Here is a 15,420-nt window from a genome sequence, read left to right as displayed (position 1 = left end):
GGACGCGGTTGGCCTTCTGGGCCGCAAGAGCACATTGCCGGCTCATATTGAGCTTCTCGTCCACCAGTACTCCCAAGTCCTTCTCCTCAGGGCTGCTGTCGATCCATTCACCACCCAGTCTGTATTTATGCCTGGGATTGCCACGACCCAGATGTAGGACCTTGCATTTGGCCTGGTTAAACTTCATGAGGTTGGTACGGGCCCACCTCTCCAGCCTGTCGAGGTCCCTCTGGATGGCATCCCTCCCTTCCAGCGTGTCGACGGCACCACACAGCTTGGTGTCATCGGCGAACTTGCTGAGGGTGCACTCCATGCCACTGTCCACGTCACCGACAAAGATGTTGAAGAGGGCCGGGCCCAACACGGACCCCTGAGGGACGCCACTCGTGACCGGTCTCCACTTGGACATTGAGCCGTTGACCACTACTCTCTGAGTGCGGCCATTGAGCCAATTCCTTATCCACCGAGTGGTCCATCCATCAAACCCATGACTCTCTAGTTTAGAGAGAAGAATGTCGTGCGGGACAGTGTCAAAAGCTTTGCACAAGTCCAAGTAGATGACATCCGTTGGTCGACCCTTGTCCACCGATGTTGTCACCCCATCGTAAAAGGCCACCAAGTTGGTCAGGCACGATCTGCCTTTGGTGAAGCCGTGTTGGCTGTCACCCACCACCTCCTTGCTCTCCATGTGCCTTAGCATGGTTCCCAGGAGAATCTGCTCCATGACCTTGCCAGGCACAGAGGTGAGGCTGACCGGTCTGTAGTTGCCCGGGTCCTCCTTGTTCCCCTTTTTAAAAATGGGGGTTATGTTCCCTCTCTTCCAGTCATCGGGGACCTCGCCAGACCGCCACGACTTCTCGAATACAATAGCCAGTGGCTTGGCAACTTCATCCGCCAGTTCCTTCAGGACCCGCGGATGGATCTCATCAGGTCCCATGGACTTGTGCACCTTCAAGTTCCTCAGATGTTCTCGAACCTGGTCTTCAAGTACAGAAGTACAAGTACACCACCGTCTGTCTGGTGGTATTTATTCACTGCCGCCTGCCTGGGAGCACAATGTGGCCCGTGGGCTCCTGGGAGCATCAGTGGGGTCCTCTCGGTTACGCCGAGCCTGGTCTCTGTGGTTTGGTTTGTGGACTGGTGGTTTCTCTCCGCTCTGCGCCAGCGGCATCAACAGAGCCGTGCCGGACAAAACAGGGAGTGAATCTGCAGTGAGAGGCTTGGCATTGGGAACCTCTGCCGCCTTCCTCTCCCACATCTTCCCGCAGCGGTGCTGGGGACCTTGCGGCCATGCACACAGACTGTGGTTGTGCTTGTGGATCACAGTGAGAGATGCCTCAGCTGAGGGGTCCCCTCATGAGAGGAGATCCTGCCGAGCTCCCAGTGTCTCCCCATGAACCACAGCCCCTTCCCAGAGAAGTGATGGACACCCATTGCCCAAGGGAGACCCAAAAAGTCTCTGCCAGAGCCAGGAGACAACCCTGTCCTGCCAAATCCCAGCCCTGTGCCATTCCAACACTCCCTGTTCTCAGCCTGAGATGATGATAATTCCCAGCATGGCATCTGTGTCTCGGTGCCGGGGCCGTACCCGCACCACAGCCCATCGCAGTGCTGGGGCACTCGGCTGCAGCTGGCTGCTTCCCAGGGAAGCGCCTGTGGTGCCTCCCTTTCATCTCCTGCCTGGCAGTAGATTAACATTTCATCAGTTCGGCAGCAGAGAAGGTGCTGGGGAGGAGCGGGAGCCTTGGGCTGGCGGGGGGCTCAACCAGAGCAGCCTGCGCTGAGCTCGGTGCCCACTCCAAATCCAGCCACGTGTGGCCAGGCTGGGTGAGCAGGGGTGGCTGCAGGCTGGGCTCCTGCTTCCCCTGGGCCTCCCCTCACCGGAGCACGAGGCTGGGCAGGAGATTCCATTGCATGCCAGGCTGCTGCTGGTGCTGCCTCGGTGGGCTGCACACCCGGAGTAGGACCACAAACCCTCAGCTCCAAGGCAGATGCAGCTGAACCAGCTCCAGCTGCCGGCAAAAATGCAAAGCCGAGGTTGCAGCAGGATGCACCATCATGCTGCTGGCAGCAGCATTTCCCTCCGTACGGGGAGCCCCAAAGCCCCTGGCAGCTGTGAGATGGAGAGGCAGTCACACAAAACCAGTAACTCCCTGCAGCCGGACTGCCCAGTTGGCCTGAGGAAGGTGCTGCCTGGGCTGGACCCTGTCCTGTGCCGACAGCGAGCCAAGGCCAGGCTGCAGCACATGGAACAGCCAGTGTTTTGCCCCAGTTGCTCCTGGCAGATGTGAGAGGGCTGGTCCCCATCACCTCACTACCTCCCAGGCTCCCACAGAGGGTTTTTGATGTGTTCTGGTATTTTTCCAGAGGCTGAACACAGTTAACATCGTAATTCCCTAGTTTTTCCTCTCCCTCTTTCCAAATAAAGGGGAAATATTTGTTCTTTTCCAGCCCTGTGATGTCTTCTATCCTTGGCAGGTCCCGCAGGACATGGCCACTGTGCTGAGGTCCCCTCCAGGGGCTCAGGTCCCGACTGCCCCCAGGTGCACAGGGCAGCCCACGCTGCCCTCATCTGTTCCCTGTCCCCTCTCCTTTCCCACCACCGGGCAAGGCCTTTCGGGGTGTCCTGGCCCACCCTGGTCACCTCTGGGCTCCTGTCGCATCCCTGTGCGGTGTGGAGCCTCCTCTGCCTCCCCAGCCCATACCAGCACATCACTATTCAAGTCACATGCACCCATTGCACGTCCCGGTGTGCCAATTAAGTCACAGCTCTAATTACGCACTTAGTCGCTCCTCTTCCTTCTCGCATCACCAGACGGACATCTGGGAGGCCACCAGCCGTCGTCCTCCTTGTGCCAGGTGCCTATCCTGTCCCACGTCACCCTAAATACGCTGGGCTGGGCTCTGGCAGGGGCTGAGCACCGATACCGTGTCCCTGCAACAGGGAAAACTGTCCCTAAATCAGCGCTGTGGGGCTGAGGCCGTTGCATGGGGCTCTTTTTAGCCTGGGCTGCCTCCCCTGCAGCCTGTGGGGGAAATGGATGTGGTGTGTGGAGATGCTCCTGGTGTCCCCAAAGAGGGACAGTCCCAGCCCTGGGGTCCCCGGGGGATGATGGTGGGACAGATGGATGTTGGCAGATCCATGGGACCCTGTATTGCTACTCTCCAGGAGACCCTGGCACAGCCCCGGCCCCCAGAGCCACAGTTGTTCCCCAGGAGCAGCTCAGTCAGCCCCAATCATCACCTGCACCTCCCTGTGGCACCCCAAGCCCTCTGGGTGAAGGTGTGCTGCACCCCATCTCACCCATCAGCCCATCACCCACATGGCTACTCACCAGGAACAGCTCCAGAGCCTCTGACCCCTCCAGTTCCCAGGGGCTTCTGCCCAGCTGTGGATACCCACAGGGGGATGCTGTGTGCCAGGGGGCCACTGTGCTCTGGGGGACTCTGCATGTCGGAGGGAACAGTGCAGGGTCACTTACAAAGGGGAGCAGGGCTGCAGGGGGGCTGGGGGAGTGCTGCACAGCGTGCTGGGTGTGTGGGGTCCTGCACGGGGGGATGCCAAGGAGTGGTGGTGGGCAGTGGGGAGGTGTACAGGATGCTGCGGGGTGCAGGGGCTGCTGTGGGGTGCTGCGGGGTGCTGTGGAGTGCTGAGTGACACGCTAGCAGGGTGCAGTGGGTGCTGTCTGGGTGCTGAGGGTGATGTAGGGTGCAGGGGGTGCTGTGCAGAGAGCAGGGAGTGCTGGCTGCCAGGCTGGCAGGGTCCTGTGGGGTGCAGGGCTTGCTGCGAGATGGAAGGGGTATGTTCTGGGTGTACGGTGGTGCTGGGGGGAATGCAGAGGGTGCTGGGTGCCAGACTGGGGGGTGCAGGGGGTGCTGGGAGGTGCTGGGTGCCGGGCTGGCAGGGTGCTGGGTGCCGCCCGCAGACCGGCGTCGCCGAAGGCCGCTGCTGCCACCTGCCGACACCGCGTATCGCCGGGGGGCCGCAGCTGGGACCCCTCCTCCATCCCTCCGGGCCCCCCGGGAGGGGACCCCCACCCCGGCCCCACGCCCAGACGCGACCCCCGGGGTCCTGCCGCAGGGGGCTGGGGCCCGGCGGGGACGGCCGCGGGGGGCAGGGTGGCCCCCCCCGAGTCGGAGCCCCCCGCAGCTTGGAATGCCCCCCCGGCTCGGAGCCCCCCGACCAGACCCCCAGACCTGCTTCCCCGACTGCCGCCGCCCCCCCGAGTCCCGGTGGCTCATCGGTCACGCCATGAGATGGGGCGAGATGCCACGAGAGGGAGCCCGGGGCTCGTGCGTGGCCGTGGCACTGGTGACACTGGTGACAGTGGTGACACTGGTGACAGTGGCGATGATGGTTAACCCCTCCGGTCCTTGGGGAGGGCGGGAGACAAGGGCCAAGACTGGGTCCGGACCCCTCCGGGCATCCTCTCCCTCGCCCCAGCACCATTCTGCACTCCGGTCCCACTACCCATCAACGTGGCCATGAGCTGCCCGGTACGGTGATGCCAACTCTGCAGCCCCTGAGCCCCATGGCAGGACACAGTGGGGATGAGATGCAGCCCCCCCAGCCAGGCCTGGGCACGTCCTGGCCACCCTGCAGAGCTCAGCCACCCCTGCCTGCAGCCCAAACCCCCGGGCAGGATGAGCTGGGGCAGCCCCTGGCCATGGGCCATTCCCGCCACAGCTCGAGGAGCCCTGTGATGCTCTGGACATGGAGACGAAGTGTCTCCACGGTGAGGAAACCTCTCGGGGTTTTGTACTTCTGCAGGTCCTGCCAGGGACGGTGGCATGGAAAACTGGGCACCAAGATGCCCATGGGATGTCTTTGTCCCCTCCACTCTGCTGCAGCCACCGCCCCTGCTGCCAGGGTACCCGTTTGTGCCAAAACATGTCGCAGCTCCATGCGATGGCACTGCTGAACACATGTGTCCAGGTGCCAACATGTGTGTGCCCCATGGGGACCAGGACACGTGTCCCCAGGAGCCCTGACCTTGGCTGCCCGGCCAAGGTGAGCTGTACGTGCTCCAGGGCGGCAGCGTGGGCATCACAGGGATGTGGGGACGTGGATGGGCCACTCTGTTACGAAACGGCCCCGCATCCCGGCAGCGCTAAGTGAAGATTTAGCGAGCGAATGGCTCCTGATCCAGATGAGATCGGGCATCACAAAGGGCTTTGTATTCCAGGAAGCCTATTACAGACTTAAATTATACAAATGGGCTTTTTACCAAAGATCCTCATTATCTGGGCATTTGCTCTTAATCCTCGGCTATTCCTGCAGCCCCTGCCCCGCGCCCCCGCCGCGCTCCGCTTACCTTCACCATGTCCTCCGCGGGAGCGTGCATGGCGTGGGGATGGGCACAAGCTCCGGGAACAGTGCATGCCCACGGGGAGGGATCTGCAGAGTATCAGGAAGACCCTGGTTGGGTTTGCTGATGCAGCCAGGGGCTGAGCCCCTCTTGTTTCACCATCTCCTCTCCCGGCTTGTCCCAGCACCCTGCCAGGCTGTGGGGATGGTCATAGGGATGGTGCCTGTTTGTCTGCTGGGCACTGACTCTCCTTAGGGCACAGTCCCATGGGCACCCACAGCTCCCTGGCGATGCCTGGGCTCCTCTGTGTGTGAGGATGCTCCCGCTGGCACGTGGGGCTGGCCAGGCCAGGGCGGGCGATGCTGGAGCCCAAATCATCAAAGCCCCTGAAGGTCCCAGCGTGGCATGGTGAGCCCTGGGCACCCCGAGCACTTGGGGATGGCAGCCAGGGCCACACCAAAGCTGACACCAACACACACTGCCCTGCTGTGTGTGCAGTGCCATGCACCTCTGTGCTGGAGTACAGGGACATGGTGATGTGCCCCCTCCTCGAGTGCGAGGTCTCCCCTGCAGCCCCATCCCACGCTGCCCTGCTGCAGTGAGGCCTCGGTGCTATGCCAATGCAGGAAATTCCCGCAGAAATCCCCAGGAGGAGGAGGAGAAGTAGAAGAAGGAGGAGAAGAAATTGGAGGAGGAAGAGGAGGGGGAATCTCCCAGCTGAGGCATCACCAACACCCCACGTCTCTCCCCACCGGCAGTGATGAAGATGCCTGCGACCATTTCGGTGTCCTCCTGGCAGCGTCTCTGCCAGGGGCTCAGCTCAGCTACAAGGCTGGGGTCAGTGGGAGCCAGCCCCGAGCCAGCCCTGCTCCCTGACCTGGCTGGTTTTGGGCTCTGACACCCCCCATGGGTGGTCCTGCTCCCCCCCATGACACAGCTGAGCCCCTAAACCGGCTGGTGGGAACATGAGCCAGTGTGCCTGGCACCGCTGCAGGGACCAAGGGGAGATGGAGGGGGCTGTGAGCCGAAAAACCACAAGTTTTGAGGTGGAGGGGATGAGGAGCCAGAGGGGATGGGCTGGGGGTCATTTGCCCCCAACCCCAGGGACCCTGTAAATCACTCAGTGTTTGATGGCACTGCCCGTGCCCCCCGCGCCCTGTATTATCCTCGCTCTCCCTCCTGCAATCCACTCCGGCGCAGGGGATTAGGTGGGTTTAGGGCCGGGTTTGAGTCGGAAATGGGATGCTTTCAAATCAGCCTGCGTCAGTTGTGCCCTCTGCCACTCGTGCAGAGGGGGATTAAAATAGATATGAAGATTATCGGAGGGGAAATGGCACTCCCACCTTCGGGGGGCCCTGGTCCTTCCTCCCAGCATCACCATCAGCACCACTGGGTGTGGGGGCATCGCTGGGCTGCCCAGCTCCAGCCCCTCAGGACACCTTCAGCCCCCAAGGCACAAATCTCTTCTTTTTCTTCCCCTTTCTGCTCACACCAAGGCCCCAGTTCCAGTTCCCATTCCACACCCCTCTCCAATCATCTTTCCTACATGGGATGCGAGGGAAAACACCACTGCAGCAGCTCTCATCACCAGTTCCCTTGTTTCCAGCCCCATCCCAGTCCCAAAAAGCCCCTTGGCCTCGATGTTGGTCCTGCAAAAGATCCCTGCCCAGACCCCACATAGGGTTCCCAGCCCCGTGGAGCCACCAGCCCCTTGGCCAGGCTGGGCTATGGACACGGCTGCTGCAATGTGGAGGGTGAGAAGGAGTTGGTGGGATGTGGCAGTGCCAAGGAGGAGGCTCAGCACTGAAAGGTGCAGGAAGGAGCCTGTGCAGGTCTCTGATCCTCCAGAGTCCTCCAGGAACAGGCAGGGACATGGTACCACCACGAGGCTCTTAAAAAAGGGGAAAACCCACAATGGGACCAATATTGCCTTTATTAACAACTGCTTGTTCCCAGGGTACAGTGAGGTCCCCGTGGTCCTCACGGACCAGCACCGCGGGCTGGGTCCCCTCGCCGGCCCGGCCGCGGTTCGGACAAGTGCTGCCCTTCGGTGTTCCACAATGTGCCTGTGGATTTGGGTCACTTTATCAGGGCTGGTCCCTGTCTCCTGCCCCTTAGTTTTGGTGGTTTAGGCCTGGAGGTGCCAGGTCTCCCTCAATGGGCACCTACAGCTCCTTAGCCTCACTGAGTTCAGTGCCCAGCAGATTTTGGGGTGAATTAGCCCCATCCTGGGTCTCTCAAGTGGTCCTTCCTTCCCCTCAGCTCCCTGTTCTGCAGCAGCCGTCCCAGTCTCTTCCCTGTTCCCCCCAGACCGGTGACAAGGCTGTGGGTTTAATCACTTTATGCATATTTATTTGTGTAATTTGGAGGAGAGTGCCTCTTCCTCCCATCTGCCCCTGCCATCTGCTCCCCGTGGCATTGCTGAACAGTCCCGGGCTTTGCAAATGGATGGAGCTGGTGCAGGAACGCAGGAAAACCTGCCGGGAGTGGCACCTCCTTGCAGCGAGCATCTGTCTCCACCGGAGCCTTTTCCCAGCGCTCGGAGCAGCTGCTGAAAGCCGCTTTGCTCCAGCCCCTGGAAGGAGTGAGGGTGCTGTGATGCTACACCGCATCGGGCCCCAGCAGCGTGCTGGGGACACTCAACCCAAAATGTCCCCTCCCAGCCCCAAAACACCCAGCTTGGCATCGTCTTGGGCCAGCGGGAAGGTGATGGCTAAGCCCTTGCCCCGGAGCTGGGGATGCCCGAGGCACATGGGGGGGATCCCCTCAGCCCCTGGCTCGGAGACCCGACTGGGGGCACGTTGCAGCGCGGAGTGTCTGCCCGGGTCTGCAGCCAGCTCGGGACCCCGGCTCCTGTGTCTGGTGTGCCAACGTAGCAATGCTGGTGTGTCCCCAGTGCCCCCAGTGCCCTCAATACCCCCAATGTTCCCAGTGCCCCCAGTGCCCCAGTGCTCCCAGTGCCCCCAAGACCTCCCAATGCTCCCAGAGCTGCCTCAGCCCTCGCCAGTGCAATGGGGGTCTCTCATGGCTGCACCCCCAGCCCCACAGCAGGGAGCTGCGTGGGGCAGTGTCCCGGGTGGGTGGTGGTGCGTGAGGCCCCGGGGTGGGCGGGGGATCCCGGAGGGAAGGGGGGCGCTGCTGCCAGTGCCCCACCCGAAGCCGGTGCCCCCGGTGCCGGTGCCCCCCCGCAGCCAGGCGCTGCGGCGGGCACTACCGGCGGGCGCTCCCGGGCTGCGGTGGCGCACGGAGGCGGCGGCGGCGGCAGCTCGTCCCCGGGCAGGTAGGAGGTGGCGGGGATGGGGGGACCCAGGGGGGCGGATCGGGGGACACTGGGAGACCGAGGGGACCGGGGCACCCGCACGAACCCAGCCCCCGGGCACGTCCCTCCCCGCTGGAGGCTGCAGAGCCCCCCCCGCCCGCTGCAGCTTCGCCGGGGGTGCCCTGTGCCCCCCTCCCGCCCCGCCCCGTCTTTCCAGGGGTGTCCTGTAATCCATTCCTCCGGGGGGATCTTTCCTTGGGTGTGTCCCCGGCAACCTCCCCTCTCTCCAGGGGTGCCCGGTTTGGAGGGAATCCCCTGTAGCCCCCTCGCTCTGAGAGTTTCTTCCCTGGGGGTGCCCACCCCCCGTCTCCGGAGATGCCCACCCCCCGTCTCCGGAGATGCCCGCTTTGACGGGGTCCTTGTAAACCCCTCTCGGGGCGCTGAGCCCCCCGCGGGCTCCTCTCCCAGCGGCGGCAGCTGCCCCGGGCAGCGGGGAGGGGGACACAGCCCCCCCCGGGCAGCAGGGCTGAGGGTCGCGGCAGCCCCGAGGGGCCCCGGCTGGGACCCTTGCCTGGGGTGGGGACACACAGATTCTCCCCGGGCTGCTGGAGCGGGGATGGAGCAGTGGTGGGGGGTGATGGAGAGACACTGTGGGGTCCTAGCCCCCCATAACTGGGGAGTCCAGCCTTACTGGGCTACTCTTCTTGGGGAGTCCTGTTTGCTCTGTGATCCCGAAGGAAGGGGAGTTTGGGGGTGCTGGGCCCACTCCCCACTTTGGATAAGACAATGGGTGCTCGAGGCATTGAAGCCCCCCGGGCACCATGAAGCCCCCTGAACCCATCATCTCCCCACAGAAGGGTCAAACACAGCCTGGGGTGGGGGCAGCAGGTTAGGGTCCCCCCAGAGCCCTCAGCGTGAGGACCTGGGTACATGGCCAGATGCTGGGCACCCACCATGACCTCCTCCCAGCCCCTCTGTGCTCCTCGGGGGTCACCCTGGTGGGATGGCATGCGCTGGGTCCCCCAGAGGTGTGGGCACCCCAAAGCAGGGAGGAGGCCCCAAGCAAAGACCTGCAGCCCCCGGCCCTCCCCGGGGCTCCAGTGCCAGCCAGAGGCATCAAATATTAATGGAGGCAGCGGAGAAGCCAAAAATAACCCTCCCTCCAAGGGAGCTGACCCAGATCCGTTCAGCCCCAAAGCTGGGCTGGACCCAGAGCCCCAGCCCGCGCCCTGCGGGGGCCAAACTCAGCCCCTTCTCCTCCTCAGGCTGCTCTACCCTCCTGATGCCAGCTATATATCGCCTATATATTATGCAAATGAGCTATAAGGGCATATTACGCAAACGCAAGGGGGCTGGCGCTGCCCAGCGTTGGGTGGCCCCTGGGGCTGGCCCCGACGGCTCAGAGAGGGCAGTGGGGATGGAGGGGACAGCATCAGCGTCTGCCTGGGTGTCTGGGGGCTGCCAGGGAGCGCTGCCCTGTCCCTCTTCCCTCCTGTAGCTCAGAGAGAACCCCCGAGCCAGGCCAGGCACCTGCCCCACTGCAGCACTCGTCCCCCAGGACAGCCGGAGCATCCCAGTGGCATGGGGAAGCAGAACAGCAAACTGCGCCCTGAGATGCTCCAGGATCTGCGGGAAAACACTGAATTCTCCGACCTGGAGCTGCAGGGCTGGTACAAGGGCTTCCTAAAGGACTGTCCCTCCGGCATCCTCAACGTGGAGGAGTTCAAGAAGATCTACGCCAACTTCTTCCCCTATGGCGATGCCTCCAAGTTTGCCGAGCACGTCTTCCGCACCTTTGACACCAATGGCGACGGCACCATCGATTTCCGAGAGTTCATCATCGCCCTGAGCGTCACCTCCCGTGGGAAGCTGGAGCAGAAGCTCATGTGGGCCTTCAGCATGTACGACCTGGATGGCAACGGCTACATCAGCCGGGAGGAGATGCTGGAGATCGTGCAGGTACCGGGCTCCCTGGCCTCGCTGAGGCTCCTAGTGTGTGGTCGTGTGTGTCACCCTGGCGTGATGGTGGCCATCAGGACGGGTTGGGGACATGCACCCTGCGTTACCCCCGGTACAGGGCTTGGCAGTGCCTGGGACGGAGCCTGTTGCTGTCTACAGAGAGCCACTCGTTGAGCTCTGCGGCTGCAGGGATCAGTCTACCCCAGGGCATCCCCTGGTCCTTCCCTGTCCTGGGGACATCCCTTTGTCACCCCATTCCAGGGCTCTTCCCGCTGGCCCCACTCAGTGTTCCTGGGGAGGACTGGGTGCACGCAGCCGTCCCCGAGCACTGTGGGGCAGAGGGATGTGTTGGGGGCAGAGGGATGTGTTGGTTGCAGACCAACGGTAGATGCTCTCCTTGCCCACACCCCAGCCCAGTGGCATGGGAAGGTGAATGGCGAGGCCGTGGCAGTGACATCTCGGTGGGCATCTCCTCCCTGCAGGAGCAGCTGCCATCCACCCCCTGAAGCCAGGGTGTTTCTCTGGGGCTGCTGCTTGCACCCACCCCGGCTGTGCGGGGAGTAAAGCTCCCCAGGGCAGCAAAGCCCAGAGCTCCATCCCCTGTCTCGGGTGGGTGATGGCAGGCACCCACCTTGCACCCACCCTCATGCCCGTCTCCCTCTCCCAGGCCATCTACAAAATGGTCTCCTCTGTGATGAACATGCCCGAAGACGAATCGACTCCCGAGAAAAGAACGGAAAAAATCTTCCGACAGATGGATACTAATAATGACGGTAAATGAGAGGAGATGGAGGGGATTAAGGGAAAGGTCTCATGGCTAAATCCGGGGGTCTTAGGAGGAGCCGCACGCGAGCTGATTAAATGGCTCATGTCCGCCGGTGTGGCCGGGGGGAGCCGCGGCGGCTGGAGGGGCTCGGTGTGCTGGGGGGGGTGCACCCCAGGGGTGCTCGTCTCGGGTGGGTGGGTGTTGGCAGTGCATGCCGGGAGGTCTCTGGTCCCATCTGTGCACTCGGGACGGGGTGGGGGCTGCTGGGCTGAGCCGTGTCCCCCCCCCGCAGGCAAGCTCTCGCTGGAGGAGTTCATCAAAGGTGCCAAGAGCGACCCGTCCATCGTGCGCCTGCTGCAGTGTGACCCCAGCGGTGCCGCGCAGCTCTGAGCCCCGCGGACCCCCACAGCCCCCACATTCCCCCACGGCCCCACGCCATCCCCTCACCCTGCAGCTGGTCACTGCCTCTGTCCCCTGCCCGTGCCCTGCGGTCCCCACTGCCGTGCCCCCACGGACCCTTGCGGGGAGAGAGCTGGAGCCCGGCTGAGGCTGGGGGAGCGGGAGCCCAGGGGGGACGGTCCCCATGGCCAGGGGGGCTCCTGCCCTGGCTTGACTGGGGAAGGATGGCGGCAGGGTCTGCCCTGGCAAGGACAGTCCCCCCCAGCAGCAGGAGCTGGGAGCAGGGGCCAACCCAGTCCAGTGGGAAAGGTGGGTGGCGAAGCCACCACTGCCTGTCCAGCGGGCACGGGGACATGGTCCAGGGGACAAAGACCCGGTGGCTCGGGGGCCCTCCAGCACCCCCCACGCATGCACACACTGCCACGGCCGCAGGGCCAGGCCAGCCCCTTCCCCACGGCCAGCGCACGGGTCGGCGCCATGGGGAGGGGACACGCTTCTGGTCTTTTGATACCTGCAGAATAAAGTTTGTGTCAGTGCAGACAGTGGTGGGAAAGGGGCCATCGATGCCGAGGGGAAAGTTCTTCCTCGCAGGGTCTGGATCCAGCTCAGTCACCTCCCTCACTGCAGCCCCAGGTGACCCGAGGCCATGGGGATGGGCTCATATGTCTTGGCTGGTGGTGTCCAGGGGAAGTGCCCACCCGACAGCCAGGCTAGGTCCTGTTGCAGGGCTGTGTGGGTGCTGGGATGGGGCAGGGCTGCCCAGGACACATCCACAGGGTCGGAGCCCAGCCCTCGCTCAGAGCTGGGCAGTTTCCACACTGTCCAGCCTCAGCAAGCCCAGGCACTGCCCAGGGTCGGGGCTGTCCGCAGGGGCTGCCTGCAGGGAGACCTGCAAGTGAGAGAGGAAGATGAGAATGAGACTGAGGAGACAAGAGCTTTGGGTTGGCAAGTGTCACCCCCATCCCTGAGCCCGCGAGCCCAGCCAGGTCCGTCCCAGCCCTGCACGGGAATGGGTCGGTGCTGAGCCCTGGGACTGGGAGTCACCTTCCCCCGGTGTGGCCCACGGCAGCAGCGGCCGAGGTGGAGGAGGTCGATGATGAGCAGGAGGCAGTGGGTGCCGAAGATGATTTCCATCGAGTGGAGCAGGAGGGAGATGGCCCAGAGGGACAGCGTGGAGCTCTGCGGGGACATGGGGTGTCAGGTCCCCACGCTTCGCCCATCCCCAGGACAGGCATCCCCAGCCCACTGGGGACTCACATAGACACGGGTGGGATCGAAGGGGCACTCGCGGGAGACTGGGCTGAGGGCGACGTCGGTGACGGTGCACGGGGCCAGCAGCACCCGGCCCTGACTGCCCAGCGTCAGCCCGATGGAGACGGCCAGCGCCAGCAGGCAGGACAGGCAGCCCAGGCTGCTGCTGGCACTCAGGGCAAAAACCACCCATTTCTGCGGGAGGCAAGGGAAGAGGCAGCGTGGCGAGCAGGGCCGTGCACGGCCGCCCAGCCGGGCTCCCTCCCTGGGGACAGCCCCCCAGCGAGGGGCCGTGGCGGCTGTGCACGCTCCATGGGACGGCTGGAGCCGGGTGCTGGGCGAGGGGCTGCGGGAGCTTACCAGGGGCGCGAGGGCGAGGCAGCGGGACAGCGCCAGGGCAGCCATTCCGCAGGAGATGGTCTGCAAGAAAATGTGTGGGGGGTGTCAGCGACACGCAACACCCATCTGCCCCAGTGACATTGGTCCACTTTCCCTGTTGGCATTGTCCCCAAAAGCTCATCCGGCAAATTTGGCATCATGGGGTACAGCACTTTGTGTCCCCCAGCCTCCACCCAGCAACGACTCCCTGTGCGTTTTTGTGCTAAAGGCTTATTTAGAGCAGGGAAGGGGAGACGGAGCAGTGTCCAGCCTGCATCCCATCTCCTGCAGACATCTGCATCCAGCCCAGGTGCACCCCATTCCCCCTCCGTGCCCCCCCGTACCCCTCCCACCCTGCACCCCGCGGTACCAGCAGCGCGGAGATGACGGAGGCGGTGTTGGCAATGGCGTACTGCAGGGACACGGCGTCCCCGGGGTCGACCACGAAGCGGAGGACGGTGCCGTGGACGAGGGCACTGGTGATGAAGCTGAGGTGCCCGATGATGAGGAGGATGAGGCCCGTTTTCATGAAGACCCTTTGGTGGCTGCTGGGATGGAGGTGGCCTGAGGCAGAGAGGGGTTGCACGGTGTGGGGCAGCCAGCACCGAGCCATCCCTCCCACCCTTGTACCATGCCCAGCGCAGGGCACGGGGCGTTTGGGGACAGCCCCAGAGTATGTGCCCTGTGCTGGTGGAGGGATGAGGTGGGAGGTGATGTGGTGGCAGCCGCCAACAGCCCAGGTATGCAAACCACCGCTCCAGCCGGCTCTCCCGGGACCAGCGTGGTGGTGTGGGGCCAGCGGCCGTGGGGACAGGTATCCCTTGTAGGGCTGGGGGTCCCCAGGTGATGCAGAAGCTCTGCGGAGAGCAGCTGCCCATAAACGAGGGCGCCAGTGCTGGCTCGTGGCACCCGGCACTTTGAGAAGTGACCGTGGCAGCCGCGGGGATGTTCCCCTGTTGGGACCCACCCTGGGGCCACTCTCCTCACACACCGACTGTCACCCCGGTGCTCAGCCCAGCTCTGTCTCTGACCCCATCCAAGCCCCTTGGCTCCCCTCCCTCCCTGCCTCAGTTTCCCCGCAGGAGGGCAGCACTGGAGCACAGGCAGGGCTCGGGCACCCTCCTGTCGCAGTCACCACGCCAGACCCAGACTCACCCACTTGGCACATCTTCACCGGACCAGGATGAGGCCATCAGAGCCCCTCGACGCCCCCAGGTCCTGCCCTGCCCTCAGCCTCTGGGTTGGCAGCTGGATCCATCAGGGTCCCCACGCGGCCGGGAAGGAGCAGGAGCATGAGCAGGCCACCAGAGCCACTCCTGCTGCACCCCACTGCTACTCCAGTTCCTGTCGGACCAGCTCCCCAAGACAAACAATGGGATAACTCCACCTTCACCTGCCTCCACTGACGGGGAGCACAGCCCTATCCCCACCCCTACGCTCCCCGTGCTGCCGAGCCAGCGGCTGTGCCACAGCAGGCTGGGCCATGCCATGCCGAAAAGCCGTGCCATGCTGCTCACCCCCTTCCCCACCCATCCCCACCTCCCCGGCATGCCCAGGTCAGTTCATGCCGGAGCGATGGCCGCAGGCTGGGATGCAGGCAGACAGGTCTGAAGCCAAGGGGTGAGGGGCTGGGAAGGGGCAGCCCCTCGGGGTGCGATGCTTCCAGACCACTGGGCAGAGAGCAGCACCGTCAGGTACCAGGGCTGGACCTGCAGAAAGAAGGAAAAGCAGAAGGGTCAGGGCTGGTGCCAACTTCCCAGAAGGTGACTCGGAGGAGCCCGTTTGGCTGCCATCACCCTCATGAAGCTTCCAGGGAAGTTACTGACAGCGAGACCGAGCAAGAGGAGCCGGGCACAGCGGCTTACCGCGGGGGCTGCGCTGACACAGGGGGCTTTGGGGAGCCCTCCCTCGCTGGCAGGACATCCTCACTAAGCGACGCTCTCTGCAAAGCTCCTTACAGACATGAGGCACCAACGATTTAATTCCAGGGACAGAAATGCAGCCCTGGCTCCTGGGACTGGGCTGGGGAGGGGCTTGGTCCAGGCAGAGGCTCAAAGACACACACTTGTCCCCAGTATCCCACCTGAGCCACCAGCCCT

At 63.6% G+C, this 15,420-nt stretch overlaps 4 protein-coding genes across 4 annotated transcripts in view; 2 read left to right on the top strand and 2 right to left on the bottom strand.

Moving 5' to 3' along the window:
* Positions 1 to 15,420, bottom strand: part of TSLIG1 (tRNA splicing ligase complex subunit 1) — a 179,928-nt gene that overhangs the window by 95,778 nt on the left and 68,730 nt on the right. The window lies entirely within an intron of this gene.
* The window catches only part of RBBP4 (RB binding protein 4, chromatin remodeling factor), a 136,575-nt gene that overhangs the window by 88,772 nt on the left and 32,383 nt on the right, over positions 1 to 15,420 (top strand). The gene's annotated exons all lie outside the window — the stretch shown is intronic.
* On the top strand, positions 10,150 to 11,683 carry HPCA (hippocalcin). The gene is made up of 3 exons (XM_086625870.1): positions 10,150 to 10,527; positions 11,195 to 11,300; positions 11,586 to 11,683. Exons 1-3 carry the CDS (start codon positions 10,150 to 10,152, stop codon positions 11,681 to 11,683), a joined length of 582 nt encoding a protein of 193 aa, XP_086481996.1.
* TMEM54 (transmembrane protein 54) lies at positions 12,489 to 14,489 on the bottom strand. Its single transcript, XM_086626251.1, has 6 exons — positions 14,477 to 14,489; positions 13,692 to 13,885; positions 13,304 to 13,363; positions 12,950 to 13,138; positions 12,737 to 12,871; positions 12,489 to 12,581 (listed from the first exon to the last, which is right to left on the bottom strand). Exons 1-6 carry the CDS (start codon positions 14,487 to 14,489, stop codon positions 12,489 to 12,491), a joined length of 684 nt encoding a protein of 227 aa, XP_086482377.1.

This window comes from Tauraco erythrolophus, chromosome 24 (assembly GCF_009769465.1).
Source record: "Tauraco erythrolophus isolate bTauEry1 chromosome 24, bTauEry1.pri, whole genome shotgun sequence".
NCBI lineage: Eukaryota > Metazoa > Chordata > Aves > Musophagiformes > Musophagidae > Tauraco > Tauraco erythrolophus.
This window is presented reverse-complemented; position numbering and strand designations above follow the sequence as displayed.

Excerpts from the sequence above, each read along its gene's own strand:
- HPCA (XM_086625870.1), top strand. The coding sequence starts at position 10,150 with ATGGGGAAGCAGAACAGCAAACTGCGCCCTGAGATGCTCCAGGATCTG. Across the intron at positions 10,528-11,194 it reads AGATGCTGGAGATCGTGCAG|GCCATCTACAAAATGGTCTC; the intron begins GTACCGGGCTCC and ends TCCCTCTCCCAG. Across the intron at positions 11,301-11,585 it reads GATGGATACTAATAATGACG|GCAAGCTCTCGCTGGAGGAG; the intron begins GTAAATGAGAGG and ends CCCCCCCCGCAG.
- TMEM54 (XM_086626251.1), bottom strand. Across the intron at positions 12,872-12,949 it reads TCGATCCCACCCGTGTCTAT|AGCTCCACGCTGTCCCTCTG; the intron begins GTGAGTCCCCAG and ends ATGTCCCCGCAG. Across the intron at positions 12,582-12,736 it reads GTGGGCCACACCGGGGGAAG|GTCTCCCTGCAGGCAGCCCC; the intron begins GTGACTCCCAGT and ends TCTCACTTGCAG.